Genomic DNA, 22,163 nt, shown 5'->3' with positions numbered 1-22,163 from the left:
GGAGAAGATTTATCATGACGGGAACCACCAACCATGATATTCGACGCTGGCTTACAATGTGCCCAATATACTTAAAGGCTCTGGCCTGTACGCATGTCAGGTGCACAATTGTGCCATTGGTAGAATTCTGCTATAAGTCTTTCCAAGATTCTGGCCCAAGCTTTAGCAATTGCACCAGGCTAGTCCAATAGAAATGACTGTAGTGAGGCAGGGATGTGCTGCCATTCTCGCCAGCTTGTGATAGATAGCAGCAAACCTGAGAATCGATGCATATCTATAATCCATTCATTGCATATTATGTGGCTAGGAATCTTTTAGATTAGGAGTAAATATGAATCTTTTACTAAAATATAGGTGTCAGACATTAAATAATGGCAATGGAATAATGATTACATTATCATAAATATATTTTTGATTAATGAAATACATACTGACATGCTCACAATAATGTTTATGTACTGTAGGTAGCTTTCATATATTTTTACCTGTTTTTTTCAAAATGCCTGAATGAATGCAACAATGACATTTTGAAAGATTTCCATGATTACATATTGCCAGCAGCATAAAATACATCATGTGTTACCATTGAAAACTAAAAGTAATTGTGAAATCTAAATGGCCAAAGGCACATGAAGAAACGTCAATGTATGTAGAAAAAGATGTAAAGTGAGGACAGAAAAGTGAAAAACAGTAACATATGGAATGTATGAATCACATAACATAAAAAACAATAGACAATTTCATTTCAACACCTTAAAAGAAGTAAGTTGGGTAATTTTTGTTTTGTTTTTTTTTAAAGATCCTAGTTGACTTTTCCAGCATAAATAAATATCAGCTAAAATGTAATCTCATTGGCAAGTCGGGAAATGTGCTTAGAAAAACAGCTGTTGACCACGGCGGCGGTCGGATCGCGCTGCATGGAGAGGGCTCACGGGCTGAGCCCTCTCCATAGCCGGTAAGTCTTTGCTGCATATTGCTAGCACCGATCGCGGGTGTTTTCACAGCGATGGCTGCCGGCAAAGCTGCCGGCAGCCTCAAAAAGATAGCGGCGCATGGGCGCATACTCACCCTCCGGTGGCCCCAATGTCTGCGCGGCTTGTCTTCAGTCTTCCGCGCCGTCTTCTTTCTTCTGCTGGGCGCCGCCATGCTTTTCCCAGGGGCGTCGCCTAGTATGACGTCAGCAGCGGCGCGTCATACTAGGCGCCTGCCGAGGAAGATCAATGGCGGCGCCCAGCAGAAGAAAGAAGACGGCGTGGAACACTGAAGACGAGCCGCGCGGACATCGGGGGAGCAGCGCAGCACATCAGGGCCACCGGAGGGTGAGTATATAAGTTTTTTTTTTTTTAATGCTGGGCTGGGCTGTGCTGTATACTACTGGGGGCTGTGCTGTATACTACTGGGGGCTGTGCTGTATACTACTGGGGGCTGTGCTGTATACTACTGGGGGCTGTGCTGTATACTACTGGGGGCTGTGCTGTAATGGTAATGTTGTTGTTGTATGCCTTATGTTTATGAGCGACAGTTTTCCTGCTATATACCTGCATGTCATAAGAATTTAAATTAAAAAAAGGACCATGTTAAATTCAAATCTGTTTTTTTTTTAGATTTTTACCGGTGTTTTGTATGCGTTGGAAAAGGGGTAGTCTTATACGGCGAATATATCTTAAACTCTATATTTTAAACAGGAAAGTAGGGGGGTCGTCTTATACACCAGGTCGTCTTATACGCCGGAATATATAATGTGTTTAGTGGGATATTCCCACAAAGAAGAGAATCTTAAATGTACTCAGAATGCCAAAATGACATGTTGTTTAATTCAATGTTGTTAACAAAAAGTACAATGTTTCTTAAATATAATCCTAACCTGTCTCCACTAGTCCTTCAGTTTAGCTTTTTGGATGCCCATGGATCTAATTATAAACTAAATCCTAACTCTGGTCGAGCAGGTATCCTGTTCCCAGTAGCTGTCACCACCCTGGTATACTTGTGGTGGTGGATCCACCTTGTTGACAGATGATCATACTGGCACTTATATTACAGGTTGATTAGATATAGAGCTTGTTGTTTTAACTTGTTCGCATTGCAGCTTTTTTGCCATTCCTGTTTCAAACTTTTGCACAGTAGTATAGACTTTGAAATGTACTTAAAGTTTGGTTCCAGTAGTTCATTTTAAATATTTAAACTTTGTACAGTAAACAGTAAAGGCTTTGATAATCACTATAATGTCCTGGGATTTATTAACTGCTAGTGGTACTAATTCGGCATTAGGTAACATTACCATCTGCAGGCAATTACCGCTCTCAATATTCTTCCTCAAGAGAAATTAGTTCAGATAAGGATCGGAATCCACAAAATCAACCTTATTGGCAACTGCGCTAATAAACATAGAGGCCGAGATACCATATTTACTATGCCCAGAGAAGAACTAAAAACTTTATATGCAGAAATACGCTATAAAGGGTTTATATTTTTTTAAAAGATTTCTACCATTAAAATTATCAGCTATTTGGATGGGTTCAGACAAGAATATAAGAATGTAAAAGGTATGTTATGTCACAGCTAAAAGAAAATGTACCTGTTCTAATAAAAATAAGGTACAGTATAGTATAATAAATTCAATGCAGGTGTCACGGGTGCCCCTCTCTGCTGCTCTCAGGTGCTTAAGGGGCTTCAGACATCCATCTGCACCAAAACGCAGGCGGACACGAAGCATAGATCTCCTCCAGTCTTCTCTCCAGGGGACAAAGTATGGCTGTCTTCCAAGTATGCCCGTTTGAAGATACCCAGCTATAAGCTTGGTCCTCGTTTGCTGGGTCCATTTGAGGTACTGAAGCACCTTAATCCTGTGGCGTACAAGCTGCACCTTCCTCCCTTCATGTGCATCCCGAATTCTTTCTATGTCTATCTCTTGAAACCAGTCACCCTGAACCGCTTCTCTCGGCAAGTGCTTCCTCCTGATCCTGAGGCTGATTCCAACAATGTCTTCAAGGTAAAGGAGGTCCTGGATATGAAGACAGTTCCTTGTTAAATAGAGGGGGTTCGAGACAGAGCAAAGATTCTAGGAGCCAGAGGATAACATCTTGGACTGTGGTCTTCTGCAAAAATTCCTCCAGTCCAAGAAGAGGGGGAGCTGAAGGGGGAGGGGGTACTGTAACGGGTGATCCTGCGACCCATCACCCGGGTCGCAGGTGCACCCATGCCCCTCTCCACTGCTCCCAGCCCCCGGAGTTCCACTCACCTCCCCAGGATCCAGCGACGACTGCAGCACGTCCCCGCCTGGACCTGACCACGAGTCTGTCTCCTGCTAAAGTTCCTCGACCTCAGCTGCCACCACGGGCTAGTCGCACCTGTGGAACGACCTAGTGGTACCCTGCCGCAGCAAGTCCAACTTGCTTTGCGGCGGGCTCTGGTGAAGATCAGGCGCCACTTAGACTCCGGTCCCAGGTGTCGGCTAGTACCTCCTCCCGCGGTGGTCCAGTGGATTCACGCATCCCAAATCCTAACATCAGGAAAGTAATACAAACAGTATAAAGGAAATTTTGTTTATAGTGTAAAAGCGAGTGGTTCAGATGCTGGAGCCATGTAAGGATAAGATAGGTACAGTTCCTAGGGTTCTATAAAATAAAGCAATGTGTATTAAAGAAGGTCTCCATACAGTAGGGCTTATTTACTTAGGGTCTGTGGACGCACTTTTGTTGGATTTTCTGACGTTTTCGGGGATTGCACGGCTGTGATGTATATTTAACAGGGGATTGTGTCTCATGAGATCAGATTTTGGTGTAGCTGCGTCAGCTTTCCCGCAACAGAAATTGGGGGATGTGCCGTCGGACTGCGCACGGGATTTAACATTCAAATTGTTTTGCAAGATCAATCATTTACATACACCATGAAGAAAAAGGTGAACTCCGACGGACTTGAGGATATCAGGCGCACTATCTTAGTGAATCGTGGCACAGTGCATTCTTGTTGGAGCGCCTCAGAGTGCCTTGTCTTTTAATTTATTCAATTCCCCTATTACGATACAAGTCCTGCCTGGGCGGGACTTGTATTGGAACAAGGGGAGTGAATGAATTAAAACTTTCGGCACTCCGAGGCACCCAACCGTCTTAGTAGGACACCTCCACCACCAGTAAAACAGATGATAGATGGCATTTAAATTCTTTGATGACTCCCGCTCTTTTTTTTTTTTAAAGCAGCATATGAAGGGATCAGGCATCAGGGGTTTTTTTATGTAATCTCTAACCATGAAGACACAGATCTAGAATAGTAGAAAATGATTTCACCTAAAATCTTTAAAGAAAAAACATTTTCAGGTTTGAAATAAATACAGTGGAACTAAAGTATGCAGACCAGATTTTTTATGATCCATTTCCAATTCTAAGCAAATGCCATATGAATGATAAATCCAAGTTTAAGAATAGGTTAACTTTGAAGCTTCCATTTATATTGTTTTATTTATATAGAAAAAGCAACACAAATGCCGTTTCCAAGAAGCCATATCCCTTTTATCAAGTCATGCCTCTTTTATTGAACTAGTCACAAAAGTATATTGACATTTTCTAAAACCCACAATGAATGTGTTGTAAGGCATTTAAGACGGTTAATGCCCAGCTATCTTTAACCCCTATGGGACTCAGCCTCTTTTGGCCTTAAGGACGCGGCCCCATTTTTCAAATCTGGCCTGTGTCACTATAAGTGGTTATAGCGTGGGAACGCTATGAGATATCCATGGGATTTTGAAAATATTTTCTCGTGACACATTGTACTTCAAATTAGTTTAAAAATTTGGATGAAATCTTTTGCGTTTAGTTATGAAGAAAAACTAAATTTGGAAAAAATTTGGAAAAATTCTTTATTTTCAACGTTCTAAATTCTCTACTTTTGATGCAGATAGTCAAAGCACCCAAATAAATTCATAACTTACATTTCCCAAATGTCTGCTTTATGTTGGATGGTTTTTTAAGATTCCACATATTTTACTAGAATGTTATGAGGCTCAGAATTTGGGTATCATTTTTCACATTTTTTATAAAATCACCAAAACCCGTATTTAGATGGACCTGCTCAACTTCTAATTGACACTGAGAGGCCTAAATAATAGCTAGACTCATAAATTACCCCATTATGGAAACTACACCCCTCAACGTATGAAAAACCACTTTTAAGAAGTTTGTTAACCCTTTACGTGTTTTATAGGGGTTAAAACAAAATGGAGGTGCAGTCTGCAAATTGTAATATTTTTTCACAATACACTCATTTTGGGTGGAAAATTAAACATTTACAATGGATTAAATGAAAAAATGCTCCACAAAGTTTCATACCCAAATCCTCCCGAATACACCGATACCCCATATGTGCTGGTAACCTGCTGTATGGGTGCACAGCCGGGCATAGAATGGAAGGAGGCACCATCCAGATCAGATTTGCTATGTCACATTGTACTGCCTATAATTTTTTTCTTTTTTTTATTGAGGACCTATAGGGGCTTATTTATTTTGCCACATGAGATGCACTTTTCTGGTACATAATTTTGGTGCAACCATAGCTAATTGGTGAGATTTAATTAACTCTTTGTTGGTGGAGGAAATGAAAATCATCAATTTTTAGGAAAATTTTTATGTGTTTTTTTTTGGCTGTTAACCATGCAATAAAAATAGTATATTATTTTTATTCTATGGCTAGCCACAATTACAAAAATACTTCATTTATATATATGTTTTATTTTTTCCCATTTTTACTGAATAAAAAGTAATTTGGCGAAATTGTTGTTAATTTTAGCATCACCGTCTTTCATATGCATAACTTTATATTTTTCACCTCACAGATCTGTTTAAGGCAGTGGTTCTCAACCTGTGGGTCGGGACCCCAGCAGGGGTCGAACGACCAAAACCGGGGGTCGCCTAAAGCCATCGGAGCCGAAATTTTACTATGTTTTTACTGCAAGTTGCATGGTTTGGGGTCACCGCAACATGAGGAACTGTATTGCGGGGTCACAGCATTAGAAAGGTTGAGAACCACTGGTTTAAGGGCTTATTTTTTGCGAAAATGATAGCTCTTTTTAGTGGTCTTATTTTAGATTGCGTAACTTTTTTTCAGAGAGAGTTTTTTTAGGTTGTTTTTTATGGGGTTTACTTTGCGGATCTAATAATGATTCGGTTTTATTATGCAGATTGTTACGGACGCAGGGATACCAAATATGTGGGAGTTTTGTGTATTTTATTCAATTAAAAACTAATTTGGAGAAAATCTTATTCATTTTAGCATCACCATCTTTTCATATGCATAACTTTTTTATTTTTTGGCTGAAAAATCTGGTTAGGGGCTTATTTTTTGCAAGAACAGTTGTTCTTTTTAGTGGGCTTATTTTAGAGTGCATAAGATTTTTTTAAATCACTTTTTAGAGCATTTTATATAGGGTATTAATTAAAAATGATCTTTTTTCGGAAGGTTTTTTGCGTTTTTTTCCTCCGGCGTTTACTGTGCGGGTCCAGTAATGATTCTGTTTTATTATGCAGATTGTTACGGACGCGGTAATACCAAATATGTGGGGGGGTTTTGTGTTTTCATGTTTTTTATACTTTATTAAGTGTTTTTATGGGAAAGTGACATTTTAGGGGCTTATCTTTTTATGTATTTATTTTTTATTTATTATAATGTGTAGTGTTAAGTGTTTTTAAATATTTTTACTTATACATACTTGAACTTAAACCAGCGATACTCAGATGGCTGGTTCAAGTTCAATACACTGCTCTACAATACTATTTTATTGTAGAGCAGTGTAAACTGTCTGAGCATGCTTGTGCATGCTCAGGCAGTTTACAGTCAGACCCGGAAGGGGTCTGACTGCCATGGAGACTGGGCAGCTCCGGGGCACATGCCAGTCCTCAGAGCTGCCCTGGTGTGCTAAGTATGTAGCCACCGGGACGTACTATAACGTCCTGGTGCGCCTAGGGGTTAATAAAATGAATAGGTCACTAAAAGACGATTTTTCATTGTTTGGCTGGTTTCACCATGTTTTCATTGTTTAGAATTTCTAGACTTGCATCAATTCCTTGGTAATGTTAATAATTTGAATATTAAAACATCTAAACATTAAATATTAAAACATCTAAATGCCCACTAACTCGATGTATCTTTTTATCTTTTAGGAAAGAGACCTTATTTTAACATTTAATGTTTCAATGCATCGATCTTGGTGGATGGAAAATGGACCAGGATGCATGGTAACTTCAGTAACTCCTGCTCCAGATTGGGCACCAGAAGATCATCGCTACATTACTATATCAGAATGCTTGCTAGAGTACCAGTATATAGAAGTAGCACACAGCTCTCTTCAGATCTTTTTTGCAGTAAGTACATTCCTTCATATTCACAAAATATGAATGAAAGAAAAATACATAATAAATGTCAAAAGAGGGAAGAAGTGCAAGTCCTGAACTTTCCATAACCTATGCCTCTGCCTACTTGCCTTTTCTGCACTAAAACAACTGCTAAGTGATCCATACGATGGGTAGGCCGTAGAATAGTTCAAAAGTACAAATAAAGCTCAGTATAACAGCACGCAAGCACATACGGTACCTCAAACAGCAAAAAGACATGTCTAACAAGCATTGAATCAAGTCGTAGGCAAGTTTAAATAGAGTGTCTTGACACTGCCCCAGCAGTTGACTGTATTCCATGACAAACATGCATTAAATGTATAATTAGTAGGATTTCACTTTCAACTAGAAGAGAGATCAGCGGAGGCCAAATGGTTGCAGTTTACCCAGCCCCAAATGGTAGCAGTCAACTTCTGGCAAATGGTGGCAGTTAAACCCCAACTGCAATTCTGGATCATAAGTACTGTGTACACATTACTAAAGATTCAATACAGGGTTGGACTGGGGAAACTAGAGCCCAATAGTATAATTGATTTTGGGGGCCCACCTACTACTACTACATGGAAATTACTTGTACATTACTTGTACATTCTTAGGCACAATTCATGAAAATTCAGTCTTCATGACGGCACTAAAAAAAATTGCATTTGAATTGTATTTTGAGGTGAAAACACAATGCGTGAGCAGAGCCTATGGCCATCTTCTCAAGATGTGACTGATTCGAGTTTTAAAATGCATTACAGGTGCATCTGGAGTAACACCCCCCTAATATTGTGGGCCCTAATACCCCCTTATATTGTGGGTCCTCATACCTCTATTATATTGTGGGCCCTTATCTCCCCCTCATTTTGTTCACCCAATCCTCATCCCTTTCTTAGGAGAGACTCGGACATAGATAGAGTTGAAGTTCCAGAGTCGGTAGGGGGAGGAGATAGCAATAACAAAAGTATAGTCATTTGTAATTTGCATTATTTACAAAAATCCCCAAAACATTAAGTTCTCTGCAAGTTCTCCAAACATTTGTAAAAGTCATTGTTGAGTGACTTCACATTACAAGCAATTTCATTACAACTTTCAGTAAGAAACTTGCAGTTATACACAGAATATATCCCCTCGATTGTGACAAACAAAAACTGGCATCCAGACTACCTGCAAAGTCAAAGCTGCATAGACCATGTAATCAGCTCTATATAGAGCAATGTTGCTGCTTCTTCAGAAAATGGACTTGATAATATCATGTCCATTGTTATTGGCCGGTTCATTAACTTAATAATTTGGTGAAGCACAAGCCAAGTCCTCGCTAGAGTCTCATCCTGGATCTTTTACAAAGCAATAGGACATTGGAAAGCTGTGTTAAGCACACAAAACACATTTCCAATCGTATAATGTAGTACTTCATTAATCTGATAATTACAATGTAAAGCCTTTGTAATGAGCATGCACCAGGTTGATAATGACCCTGCCAACTCTGCATAACCCCAGTCCTTGTCTTTGGCTTGTTCATGTAACTCTGCCACGGTCATTATACTGTTAGTAGATGCCTTTAACTGTGAGTTTAATTAGCAAAGAAAATACCTATTTGAAGGTTTTATTACCATCATCAATGAGCTTTCCAGTTTTTCTAGTTCAGGGATTCTTTCCACCGGCTATGTTCTAGTGCATGTGGCATGAGGTGCTTAGTAGTCACTTTCCATAGTAATAAACTATAACATTTTAGCCAGTTTCCCTTCACTTTTGCTTCATTGTGAGCTATTGTTTTTAAACAATTGGATTCTGCATAATTTAGGGAGTCATTATTAGAAATGAAAGCACAGGGATTGGGTTTGATATTTTCACTGTGTGATCATTAATGTAATTCTGTTTGTGTTTTCAGTTCAGCATAGAGCTTTTTAATAAAGCAAGGTGTCGAAATTCACCAAACAAATGTCACTTCTCCTTTCTTATTACTTCTAAAATCACATTTCTCTATTTCATTCCTTCCGAGGAACAACCAAAAGATGATCCTGCGATAGGTTTGATTAATACTGATCAGTGAATTGGCAGGGGAGACTCCTTTCCCTAGCTTGCCACACAATATAATATTAGATACAGTGCTATTAATTTCACAGTGGCCATAATTATATTGTCTCCCTAATAAATTAGCCCTCCCCCCAAAAAACTATAATTATATATATTTATAACCAGGAGAACACAAAACAGGTGCAAGTCTTTCCAGTGACTATACAGAGGTAAGGTATAATGGAAATCACCTGTTCTGTGTGTTCAACCACACCTGGTTTTGGCTCACAATAACTGAAAACTAGAGATGAGCGAGCACTAAAATGCTCGGGTACTCGTTATTCGAGACGAACTTTTCCCGATGCTCGAGTGCTCGTCTCGAATAACGAGCCCCATTGAAGTCAATGGGAGACTCGAGCATTTTTCAAGAGGACCAAGGCTCTGCACAGGGAAGCTTGGCCAAACACCTGGGAACCTCAGAAAAGGATGGAAACACCACGGAAATGGACAGGAAACTTCGGTCTTTGCGATGGATATGTGCATCACTAAGCGCTAAACACAGCGGTCGCAAGTCTCACTCCAAATTCCTGACAATTGGCTAGTATATGCACTGCAGCAAGGACAGCCACCAGCAGATCAACCAGAAATAAAATATATTTAATGCTATTGTAGGCGTAAGTAAGCCAATTATGCTCCCCATTGATTATTTTGGTTGTGTCTCAAAATAAATGTATTTTATATATACTGCCTCCCAAAACAACCCCACTATGTTATAATGCTCCAAAATGAGTACCACCAGTTTAGTACCACCAGTGGATTATTTTATATGTAATACACCCAATTAACAATTTTATATCCATACAATGCCCTCCCCCCAAAAAACTATAATTATATATATTTATAACCAGGAGAACACAAAACAGGTGCAAGTCTTTCCAGTGACTATACAGAGGTAAGGTATAATGGAAATCACCTGTTCTGTGTGTTCAACCACACCTGGTTTTGGCTCACAATAACTGAAAACTAGAGATGAGCGAGCACTAAAATGCTCGGGTACTCGTTATTCGAGACGAACTTTTCCCGATGCTCGAGTGCTCGTCTCGAATAACGAGCCCCATTGAAGTCAATGGGAGACTCGAGCATTTTTCAAGAGGACCAAGGCTCTGCACAGGGAAGCTTGGCCAAACACCTGGGAACCTCAGAAAAGGATGGAAACACCACGGAAATGGACAGGAAACAGCAGGGGCAGCATGCATGGATGCCTCTGAGGCTGCTTAATCACACCATTATGCCAAAATTATGGGCAACAGCATGGCCATGACAGAGTGACAGAATGAAGCAAGATAGCATCTAAAACATCCAATAATTGACCCTGACACTATAGGGGACGGCATGCAGAGGCAGCGGCAGCAGCTGCAGGCTAGAGAGTGGCATGGCGACATACCCTAAATGGACTCAGGCTTCAAACCAATGGGTGGCAGAGAGGAACCAAAGGAGGTGAGCAAGAAGCGCTCAAATAATATCGGTACATGATAAAAGTTTGCCAGTATATTTTGTGGATTACACAGCAGGGTGGCGACAAAGTTAACATGGAAGCCATGAAAACAACCCAAAATTCTGCCTGACACAGCTCGTTTGATAAGGGGACCATGTATGGAGGCAGTGAACTAGTAGTAGATTAAAGGTGCTGCAGTTAAAACTATGTTAGTTGGATCTTGGCATGGAGCTGGCGCTCCGCTGCCAGGCGAGCTTTCGCCAATCCAAGCCCCTGTCTCTAGGCTACTCCCCAAACAGCACTTCTAAGAACCTTTTGTATAAGATCAAGTGTAGTAGCGTTCTTATAAGTTTGGGATATGGCGGGTGAGGGGAATGTAAACAGATGCGCAAGAAGCGCTGAAATAATATCGGTAAATGATAAAAGTTTGCCAGTATATTTTGTGGATTACACAGCAGGGTGGCGACAAAGTTAACAAGTTTGATGTGGAATGCCCTGTAATAGCTCTTGGGCGGTGTGCCTTTTATCGCCTAGGCTCAGCAGTTTGAGCACCGCCTGCTGTCGCTTAGCGACGGCACTGCTGCCGTGCCTAGAGCTACCGACTGATGGCGGCATGCCCACGGATGGTAGTTCGGAGGAGGAGGTGGAGGAGGGGTGGGAGGAGGAGGAGGCATAGTAGGCCTGAAAGACCTGGACCGAGGTAGGCCCCGCAATCCTCGGCGTCGGCAGTATATGACCAGCCGCAGGGTCAGACTCGGTCCCAGCCTCCACCAAGTTAACCCAATGTGCCGTCAGCCATAAATAGTGGCCCTGCCCGGCAGCACTCGTACATGTGTCTGTGGTCAGGTGGACCTTGTCAGAAACGGCGTTGGTCAGGGCACGGATGATGTTGTCTGACACGTGCTGGTGCAGGGCTGGGACGGCACATCGGGAAAAGTAGTGGCAGCTGGGGACCGAATACCGAGGGGCGGCCGCCGCCATGAGGTTGCGAAAGGCCTCGGTCTCTACTAGCCTATAGGGCAGCATCTCCAGGCTAAGCAATCTGGAGATGTGGACATTTAGGGCTTGGGCGTGCGGGTGGGTTGCACTATATTTCCGTTTCCGCTCCAGCGCCTGGGGTATGGAGAGCTGAACGCTGGTGGATGCTGTGGAGGATCGTGGAGGCGACGATGGGGTTTTTGTGCCAGGGTCCTGGGCAGGGGGCTGACTATCAGCTGAAACAGGGGAAGGAGCAGTGGTGTGCACGGCCGGAGGTGAACGGGCTTGGTGCCACTGAGTGGGGTGTTTAGCATTCATATGCCTGCGCATACTGGTGGTAGTTAAGCTAGTAGTGGTGGAACCCCTGCTGATCCTGGTTTGGCAAAGGTTGCACACCACAGTCCGTCGGTCATCCGGTGTTTCCTTAAAGAACCTCCAGACTTTTGAAAATCTAGCCCTCGCCGCGGGAGCCCTCGCCACGGGAGCTTCACTACGTGACACATTTGGTGCTGATGCACCTGCTCTGGCCCTGCCTCTCCGTCTGGCCCCACCACTGCCTCTTCCAACCTGTTCTGGTCGAGGACTCTCCTCCGTCTCAGAAGCACTGTGTTCACACGGCCTCTCAACCCAGCTTGGGTCTGTCACCTCATCATCCTCCGATCCCTCAGTCTGCTCCCCCCTCGGACTTCCTGCCCTGACAACAACTTCACCACTGTCTGACAACTGTGTCTCCTCATCGTCGGACACCTCTTTACACACTTCTTCCACTACGTCAAGAAGGTCATCATCACCCACAGACTGCGACTGGTGGAAAACCTGGGCATCGGAAAATTGCTCAGCAGCAACCGGACAAGTGGTTTGTGACTGTGGGAAGGGTCCAGAAAACAGTTCCTCAGAGTATGCCAGTTCAAATGCCAAATTTTCCTGGGAGGGGGCAGACTGAGGGAGGAGGCTGAGGTTCAGGAGCTGGAGGAGTGCCGATTTCGGTGACATGGGTGGACTGCGTGGAAGACTGACTGGTGGACAAATTGCTCAAAGCATTGTCGGCAATCCACGACATCACCTGTTCGCACTGTTCTGGCCTCAACAGTGCTCTACCACGAGTCCCAGTAACTTCAGACATGAACCTAGGGAGTGTAGCTCTGCGGCGTTCCCCTGCTCCCTCATCAGCAGGTGGTGTCTCACCCCGCCCAGGACCACGGCCTCTGACCCCTGCAGTAGTTGGACGCCCACGTCCCCGCCCTCGTCCTCTACCCCTAGCCCTCGGGTTAAACATTTTGAAAATGAAAGTTATAACTTTAATTTTTTTTTAACTTTTTTTTGTGTTTTTTTGTGTTTTTTAGTTTTTTTTTGTGTTTTTTAGTTTTTAAAGCCAAACAATGCTATCCTATTGCTATGGCTATTTTCTAGCCAAGTATGAAAGCACACTGCTATGCCAGATGAGATGACGCTGAGTTATGAAAAAATAAACGTAAAATAAAAAGGAAATGGCAGACTGTGCCTAATTGAAATCCAACCCCTAATAAATTTTCCCACTTCGGTCTTTGCGATGGATATGTGCGTCACTAAGCGCTAAACACAGCGGTCGCAAGTCTCACTCCAAATTCCTGACAATTGGCTAGTATATGCACTGCAGCAAGGACAGCCACCAGCAGATCAACCAGAAATAAAATATATATAACGCTATTGTAGGCGTAAGTAAGCCGTTTGGATTCTCCTTTGGCTATTTTCTAGCCAAGTATGAAAGCACACTGATGAGATGACGCTGAGTTATGAAAAAATAAACGTAAAATAAAAAGAAACTGCCAGACTGTGCCTAATTGAAATCCAACCCCTAATAAATTTTCCCACTTCGGTCTTTGTGATGGATATGTGCGTCACTAAGCGCTAAACACAGCGGTCGCAAGTCTCACTCCAAATTCCTGACAATTGGCTAGTATATGCACTGCAGCAAGGACAGCCACCAGCAGATCAACCAGAAATAAAATATATATAACGCTATTGTAGGCGTAAGTAAGCCGTTTGGATTCTCCTTTGGCTATTTTCTAGCCAAGTATGAAAGCACACTGATGAGATGACGCTGAGTTATGAAAAAATAAACGTAAAATAAAAAGAAACTGCCAGACTGTGCCTAATTGAAATCAAACCCCTAATAAATTTTCCCACTTCGGTCTTTGCGATGGATATGTGCATCACTAAGCGCTAAACACAGCGGTCGCAAGTCTCACTCCAAATTCCTGACAATTGGCTAGTATATGCACTGCAGCAAGGACAGCCACCAGCAGATCAACCAGAAATAAAATATATTTAATGCTATTGTAGGCGTAAGTAAGCCATTTGGATTCTCCTTTGGCTATTTTCTAGCCAAGTATGAAAGCACACTGATGAGATGACGCTGAGTTATGAAAAAAGAAACGTAAAATAAAAAGAAACTGCCAGACTGTGCCTAATTGAAATCAAACCCCTAATAAATTTTCCCACTTCGGTCTTTGCGATGGATATGTGCGTCACTAAGCGCTAAACACAGCGGTCGCAAGTCTCACTCCAAATTCCTGACAATTGGCTAGTATATGCACTGCAGCAAGGACAGCCACCAGCAGATCAACCAGAAATAAAATATATATAACGCTATTGTAGGCGTAAGTAAGCCGTTTGGATTCTCCTTTGGCTATTTTCTAGCCAAGTATGAAAGCACACTGATGAGATGACGTTGAGTTATGAAAAAATAAACGTAAAATAAAAAGAAACTGCCAGACTGTGCCTAATTGAAATCAAACCCCTAATAAATTTTCCCACTTTGGTGTTTGAGGTGGATATGTGTGTCACTAAGAGCTAAACACAACGGTAGCAAGTCCCCCTGCAAATTCCTCACAATATGGTACTAGCTGCAAAAAAAAAAAAAAAGTATAACGTTATTGTAGCCCTAAGAAGGGCTGTTGGGTTCTTGTTGAATCACTCCTGCCTAACACTATTCTAATAGAACACCCTAACGCTTTCCCTGACCAGCAGCAGCTCTCTCCCTAGCGGCATCCAGACACAGAATGATCCGAGCAGCGCGGGCAGCGGCTAGTCTATCCCAGGGTCACCTGATCTGGCCAGCCAACCACTGCTATCGACGTGTAAGGGTACCACGTCATGCTGGGTGGAGTGCATAGTCTCCTGGCTTGTGATTGGCACTGTTTCTGGCCGCCAAAAAGCAAAACGGCGGGAGCTGCCATTTTCTCGAGCGGGCGAAGTATTCATCCGAGCAACGAGCAGTTTCGAGTACGCTAATGCTCGAACGAGCATCAAGCTCGGACGAGTATGTTCGCTCATCTCTACTGAAAACCTAACAGAAATGTAAAGTGGTTCTTACATGTACTGTACTTTTGTTCCCAGCACTCGTACTATAATTTCTATAGTCACACATTTACCAATAGATTACTGGTCTTTATGACCTCTCTCTGGCTAGAATGCGTCAGCATGCTGTACCATATTTCTAAAATGTTCTTTTCTATAGATTAGGCTACTGCAGAAAAACCTGTACTGTGAGGTATATGTTTATTTATAATGTGACACAATAGATTATGGATACCATTTTTACAACTTTTAAAAGTTTCTTGTAACGTCCGTGCCTAAATGTCGTTCTATCTGCAGATGGCGTTTATTTGTGTGTGAGGTGTGGCTTACTGCTTGTGTTTGGATTAACTGAGCCACACCCTGTTCCTTGCATTTCCGCCCTGCCCAGCAGGGGTTACTAGCCTGATTGACAGTTCCCCCAGTCACATCTGGGGGAACTGTCACATGCCGTAATTCGTTATGATTCGATTCGGTCGAAACTAATTTACTCGGCGAATTGGGTAGAATTGGATTTACGTAAAGTCGCCCATCTCTAATTATTAGTAAGTGGTACATCATGCTAATAGAACCATGTATTACAATATCAAAATAAAATCTTTTTTTTCCAAAAAAAAATACATGATCATCATAATTAGAGAATAGCAATGACTGCAGGACAGAGAAAGATTAGAATGACATTTTTTGAAGGTTACCACATTCATCAATCAGTAGTAGGTGTACAGGTCTTGGCTCTGAATGACTTCAGCACATCGGGGAGTAGTATGCCTAGATATTTCAATGCTTTGCTTTGCCATGAAAAAGGGGTAGAGCATTGAATGGAAAGGATTATATTTTCTGGGGCAGTGATTTTCATGGCCTATGATTTTGAATTATTAACTTTAAAGTTAGATATTGTGCTAAAATTATTGAAGAGAGTGATGATGGCCCAGATTTATCATTGTGTCCGAGACAGTTTTTGCACCAGAAAAAGTGCTTAGCCGGAGTTTGGGCCACGTTTATTCCTGCGATTCGACACAATTGTGTTGCAACAGAGTGAAGTAAAGTAAAGCCGGCAACGGCTTTCATGCGACAGAAATTGGGGGGCGGCTGTTGGATGATCTGACTAATTCAGACAGAGTGTGGGATTTGACTTTAAAATTGTGTCGCAAGCTATGCACTTACATGCACCGGGAAGAAGATGGTGAACTCCAGCGGAGCTGAGCGGTGAGCGACACATGCAGGATATCCGATGCATGATGTAAGTGAATCGCGGCACTTTGCCTTATTGTCAGACACTCCAGATCAGGGAACACACAGGACCGGGTAAGTGATGACAACAGAGATAAATTGCATTGTGATGCCAAAGTGAGTTAAGGTTGATGTTCTATATCTCCAACTCACCCTAATGGTATCTGGACTATAGGTATTTTCTTTACTTTTACCACTGTGATTGGTTAAATCAGCCGGATCGAATTATGCTTGTCCTCCCTGCCTGGTATAAAGTCTCTGTTCTTTATTGAAAAGAAAGGCTAGTATGTGACCTAGTTTGTGCAAAATTTTCAGGTTGATGTTTAAAAGAGATATTGGATTATTGCTTCTGCATTGGGTTTGGATCCTTGCCCAATTTAGAAATTATTACAATAGTACCTCCTAAAGCCTGTGGGGGAGGGGGTGATTCACCCATTAGCATGGAGTTACACCAATTTAATATATGTGGGAGTAGAGTACTTGCAAATTGTTTATAATAACTGGCTAGAGGAAAGGAGGTGACAATTATGTTAGAATTGGGTGGTGAGGTCGTAAATGTCAGTACCGGAGGTGTGGTGTTTTTTTTTTAACATTGTAAAGCTTGGGGTACAATGTCTGGAATTCTATTGCTTTGTCAGTGGTTTTGGAAACTAGTTTTCCATCTGAAGTTGCAATAGAGAAGATAAATAAGGCCTCGCTGTCCTTCTTAATAGGGTAAGACATACACTTGTTCCCTTTGTCTCTGTGTGAAAAGAATTTGTATCTGGAGTATTGGTATTTTTTAGCGTAATTTATATTCAAGTGGTCAAGTAACTACTTTCCGTGTTTGTTGGTACTTTCAAGGGTGGCAATGCTACATAAAAGGTCATAGATTTTGGCTGTTCTTTCTTTTTTAATGTATGCTCCTACTACCATAAATTCACCTATTATTACCATCCAACACATACCTAGTTTTTGGTGTGGGAGAATTTATTTTCTACAAAGAAATAGATGACTATTTGCAATTTCATTGCAATTGCTAAAGCTAGCATGTTAACAGTATAGAGAATAGGAAAAAGGAACAGATTGGAACGGCACCGTGCAAAGGCCGGGTGCAGGTCTTCAGAGCGGGTCTGACATGACTCGTTAAATGCAATCGAAAAAGTAGGTTGAAGCAGCACTCCAATAAGTTGTGAAAAAAAGGAAAAAGTTTATTCCACCATTGATGCGACGTTTCGCCTTATCGTTAAAGGCATTCTCAAGCATAGTGTTAGTCAGAAATCAGCTGACTTAAATAGGCGGCGTTAGTTAACGCCGGAACACGTGACATATCATACAAAGTATCACAAAACATATTAAACAATGTTAAAAGATATGTTCAAGATACAACATGTGTACAGTGACAACTCAAGTGCATATTATCAGTAAAGTGCATAATTATTATAAAAAGGTCCATTGGTTGCCAAGGACGCTATCAGCATATGTAAAGGATTAAAAACATTCTATAAGTGCATCATCAGTCGTGCAAAGCCCAGTGTCCATAAAAAAACGAAAGAGGATTCCATATAGAGGCATCCAGAATTTTGAACTATGTGCGCTCACGGACCTAGCGTCGGTATAAGGCTGTTAATCAGCCCGAGTCCTGTATGCAGAGTCCGGGATTTGCGCATGCGTACAAGGGTTATGAGTCCACGTAGTGACCATCTTCATTATGGGAATTTTGCCCAACTCCTTTGCAGCTGAAAACTCACGGCCGGACTCAGACAGACCAAGCGGGACTGTGAGAGTTGATGTACGGGGAAGTAGGAGGCAGGACCAAGGACATTCAGGGCCATGGGCAGGAGGACACTCATTGTGCCACAAAGGCTAGAGTGAACCAGCCCGTCTTATGTGTCCCATCCGGGATCGTGGTCCCGTCCAAGGTATCCATGGTTTCCAGAGTAGCCCAATCACCTGTATGTCATCGCATCCAGGAGAGTCATATAAGTCCACATCGTGGTTCAATTGCTGCACAGGATGTTGCACAGGATGCTGCACAGGATGGTGCGTATTGTGGCTTAGGTTTGTGTATGGGTATACCTGTGTGCTTGGCCAGGCCCAGTTGTACCCGGTTTATTTATACATTGGATCATTACATGGTACCTGCACTCTTTTGTAAGAGTTATATTGCACATGTCTAAATACTTTGTATGTTTTGTTGGCAGGTGATTCCATGTCAATTGTATTTTCAGCTATATACTAGTGGGATGTTTACATCTTTTGTACTTGTTCATTCTAGCCACTGATACGCATTGAATTGTATACCGTGACATCTACTTGACTTCTTGTATTTTGCCCATACACTCGTGGATAGGGGTGGTGGATGGAGTAGAGCCATTGGCCCACTCCACCCTGTGTTCTTTCTGACATTTTTAATTTATCAAATTGTTGTGTATTTTTGATATTTTGGAATAAAGATTGGATTGTATTAAAAATTGAATTTTGGTCCAGTGTAGCACACGTCTTTTCTTCTCAGTATATATAGTCTCCTATTTGTGTGTGGACCAGTATATACTCTAGCTGTGCACGCCCCACTCTGTTTAGTGTGTTGCCAGTATAGAGAATAGAAACACCATATGGGATAGAGGTTGTCCGATATGCAGGGGGAGTTATAATAATGGAATAGAATCTGACAAGCCAGGTTGGGTATTGGAGAGTGAGTAATGATGAAAGGTACTTATTAAAGAGTCCACTGTACCCAAGAGTATAGTCACAATAACATATGGGCAATTAAGGCATTGTAATAGTCACTGTGAGAAGGGGGGGGTGGAAATAACTGGGGGTTGGGGCTTATCGAGGGAAATCAGTGTCCCTTAATAAGCAACAGAGTTCATCTGGATTGTCCATGGATGAATAATAGGATCGTGGAATTTCGGTCAGCGGGCATTGGGTTTTCTTCTTTGTCCTTACAGATTTGGACTTGCTTGCTGCTGACCAAATCTCAATCTGGAGGAGACTCAGGAAGTCCAAGTGTAACTCTGTGATAAGAAGCCAAGATGTTATGTCAATTTATTGGAACTCATAGATGTCCCATGCCTTTTGAAAATCTCTTGGGTGCTGGATTGTGTATCTTCTGCTATCCTGCATGAACGTGAGTCCAAATGGAGAAATCTATCTATACAGAATTTTTTCGTGTCGTTGATGGTCTTTTAATGGGTGAAGTGGGCATTGCTTATAGAGTGTGGTTGGTCCGATATCTTGAAAAGAGATAAATGCCTTGAGGTCTTGTCTCTCTCCAACTGTTTTCTGCAAGGCAGCAGTGTCACAATAACTGAGGAGGACACAGATTATGTCTCAGGTTTATGTTTAGGTGTTGATTGGTAGATGCATGTGCTCGATAGTCACCGACTGTGCCCTGTCTCACAAGAAGAGAGGGAAGAAGATGGAGTCCACCATATCACGATTCTTGTGTACTTCTATTATCTGCAGCTTACGTCTCCTACTTCTATTCTTTCGATCTCCATTAAGGTTTAGTGCTGGGTTAATGTGTTAGGGCTGTGGCTTGGTTGTCCTCCAATGTCTCCATGCAGTGACTGATATATTTAACTTCTGTATGAATCACAGTAAGCTCTTTCATCACATGGGAGAGTGCAAAGTAGCTCAGGAGCTCAGAAGAGCATGTCTGCCACCAGATCACCTCTGGATCACTTCTCCTCTGTCCACACAACAAAGGTGAGCTTAGCCTTTTGATTCTTTCTGCTAATGAGAGATTTGGTCATTGCATAGTGGGTTTCCAGTCCAAATGCACTTTAACACTGTATGATGAGACAGATCTTTACCCCATTCACTGCTGAACTTGTGAGCAATTTCTGATTTCAATAAGTTTGTGATGTTGTAAAGATGGAATATTCTATAAATCAGACACTTGTAATGACAAACTTCTCTTGCTATAGCTGGCTATGGTTACTCTTATGGCCTTCACCTGGTCAACCTACTGCTGGAAGGTTTTAGTCACTTTGAAGAGGCACACCATGTTTGCAAAATCAGTACAGATTGTAAAGTTATGCTGTCACTTAAACAGGATTTCTCAGATCAGATGCTAGATTAATACCAGTGACTTGCAGGTATCTGAAAGTATTCTTTACATTTGAATAGTGTTCTTATACAATTATTTCATTTACATTTTTAACAATACTGCTCTTTTACCTGTTAGGATATATTCACATAGGACAACACAATGAGCTTGATATTTAGAAAATTGTGGGCTGTCTCTAATTTTAATATCCAGTGTATGTACATTTTGAACACATAATATGTACTCCACAGATTCGGTGCTGCATCTACTAGGTTTTTTTTTTACAAAGTTTTGGGTTGTGACCAATATCATAAAATATGTTTCTAATGTACATGAAAGCAGTAATTGTATGTGTTTGCTTTGTATGTATAATATGTACACAGCTCTAAGTATATAGGTAAACATATATGGGTTTTACCCCTATACATACATATTGTTCAGTAGAAGACCCTGCATTGGCTTATTTTCAGTTTGTGTATAACCCTATACATACCAAGCTGACTTGACAATATTTTATTTTACATGTCTCATGAACTTGGATATAAGGAAATGAAGAAGACCAGTATTAACTAGTATTCACACTTTTGACTTTGAAGCTATCATAGTAAATGCTACAGTCATCCATTAACTGCTATTCTACAAGGTTACATTTTGGGTAATTTATCTGAATCAATATTCTCTACTCCTTGGATCCAAGAACTTCCACATGAATATATTTCTTTTTGTCTGGCTTTATCATTTATAAAGAACCCAACTTAATTAGAACACAAGAGGAACTATAGATGAATCACAAAAAGTAAAATGAAAGCACTTGTGGTTCATTAATTAACATGGATAATTAAGTTCCACTAAACATGATGCTTTACAAGTCCAAAGAGTATTTGTAGTTTGCTGGAGTCATCTACATATTTATACTTATTACTTGGTTTTAGGTGAAAAATTGTCAGCTTTTATAACTAGACATAACCTTTTTGTCATAAATGTCCTCTCAATCTGTTAGGTATTAAATGTGGGATAAATATCTGTTATTTGTAGGGCTTCCATGCACATGCTGAAAAATGTGTTTTCAATGAAATAAACTCTATTGTTTTGGTCCAAAATTCTGTTTTAAATTGTTTCATTATTTAATTTTAAAGTTGATGAAATATATCTCAGAAAAATAAATAAAGTTCTGGCCTTTAGGAGGAGGGGATCAGAAAACGTAAATGCAAAAATGTAAAAAATCTGCAGTAGCAATGGGTATTCTCATAAACAAAAATATAGCAGATCCATTAGATCTCTTATAAATACTGAATACATGTGGGACATGTACATATCTAAAGAATTGTGGTCTGCTGAGCCCCAGGGCCAGGTCAGAGACATAATGGAAAGTTGGCCACACGTATGTGGCAATGATCCACTTAGGTCTATGGAGGCACCAAAATAGTCAAATCTATTTGATGTACTTTATACAACACTCCCTCAGACTTGAATGGAGAGAGAGGTCACACATCTGCAGAATCCCAATTTGCTTAGCCATGGGCTAATGAACGAAACTTATTCTCAATAAAGGTGCAGTTCCCAGAAATGGGGCCACATGTATCAAGCATGTATGATATAGCCAGTGGAAATGTCATGGACATACTCCTTGAATTAGAATACCCCTTTAAATGAGAGTAGTTCTAGTTGTCACTTTACTTAGCTGTAGTATCTTACAGCACTCAATGGCACCATA

The 22,163-nt window shown here is 41.3% G+C and overlaps 1 protein-coding gene across 3 annotated transcripts in view; it reads left to right on the top strand.

Moving 5' to 3' along the window:
- Positions 1-22,163, top strand: part of NKAIN2 (sodium/potassium transporting ATPase interacting 2) — a 535,491-nt gene that overhangs the window by 368,752 nt on the left and 144,576 nt on the right. For all 3 annotated transcript variants that reach the window (XR_011854158.1, XM_072141621.1, XM_072141622.1), the window contains exon 4: positions 7,149-7,349. Coding sequence is in view for 2 of the 3 variants with exons in the window: in XM_072141621.1 (XP_071997722.1) it covers positions 7,149-7,349 (201 nt within the window). In the remaining variant the exon portion in view is untranslated. The remainder of the gene's footprint in view (positions 1-7,148; positions 7,350-22,163) is intronic.

Source organism: Engystomops pustulosus, chromosome 3 (genome assembly GCF_040894005.1).
Source record: "Engystomops pustulosus chromosome 3, aEngPut4.maternal, whole genome shotgun sequence".
Lineage (NCBI taxonomy): Eukaryota > Metazoa > Chordata > Amphibia > Anura > Leptodactylidae > Engystomops > Engystomops pustulosus.
Note: the sequence above shows the minus strand (reverse complement) of the source record. Positions and strands in the feature narration are given on the sequence as shown.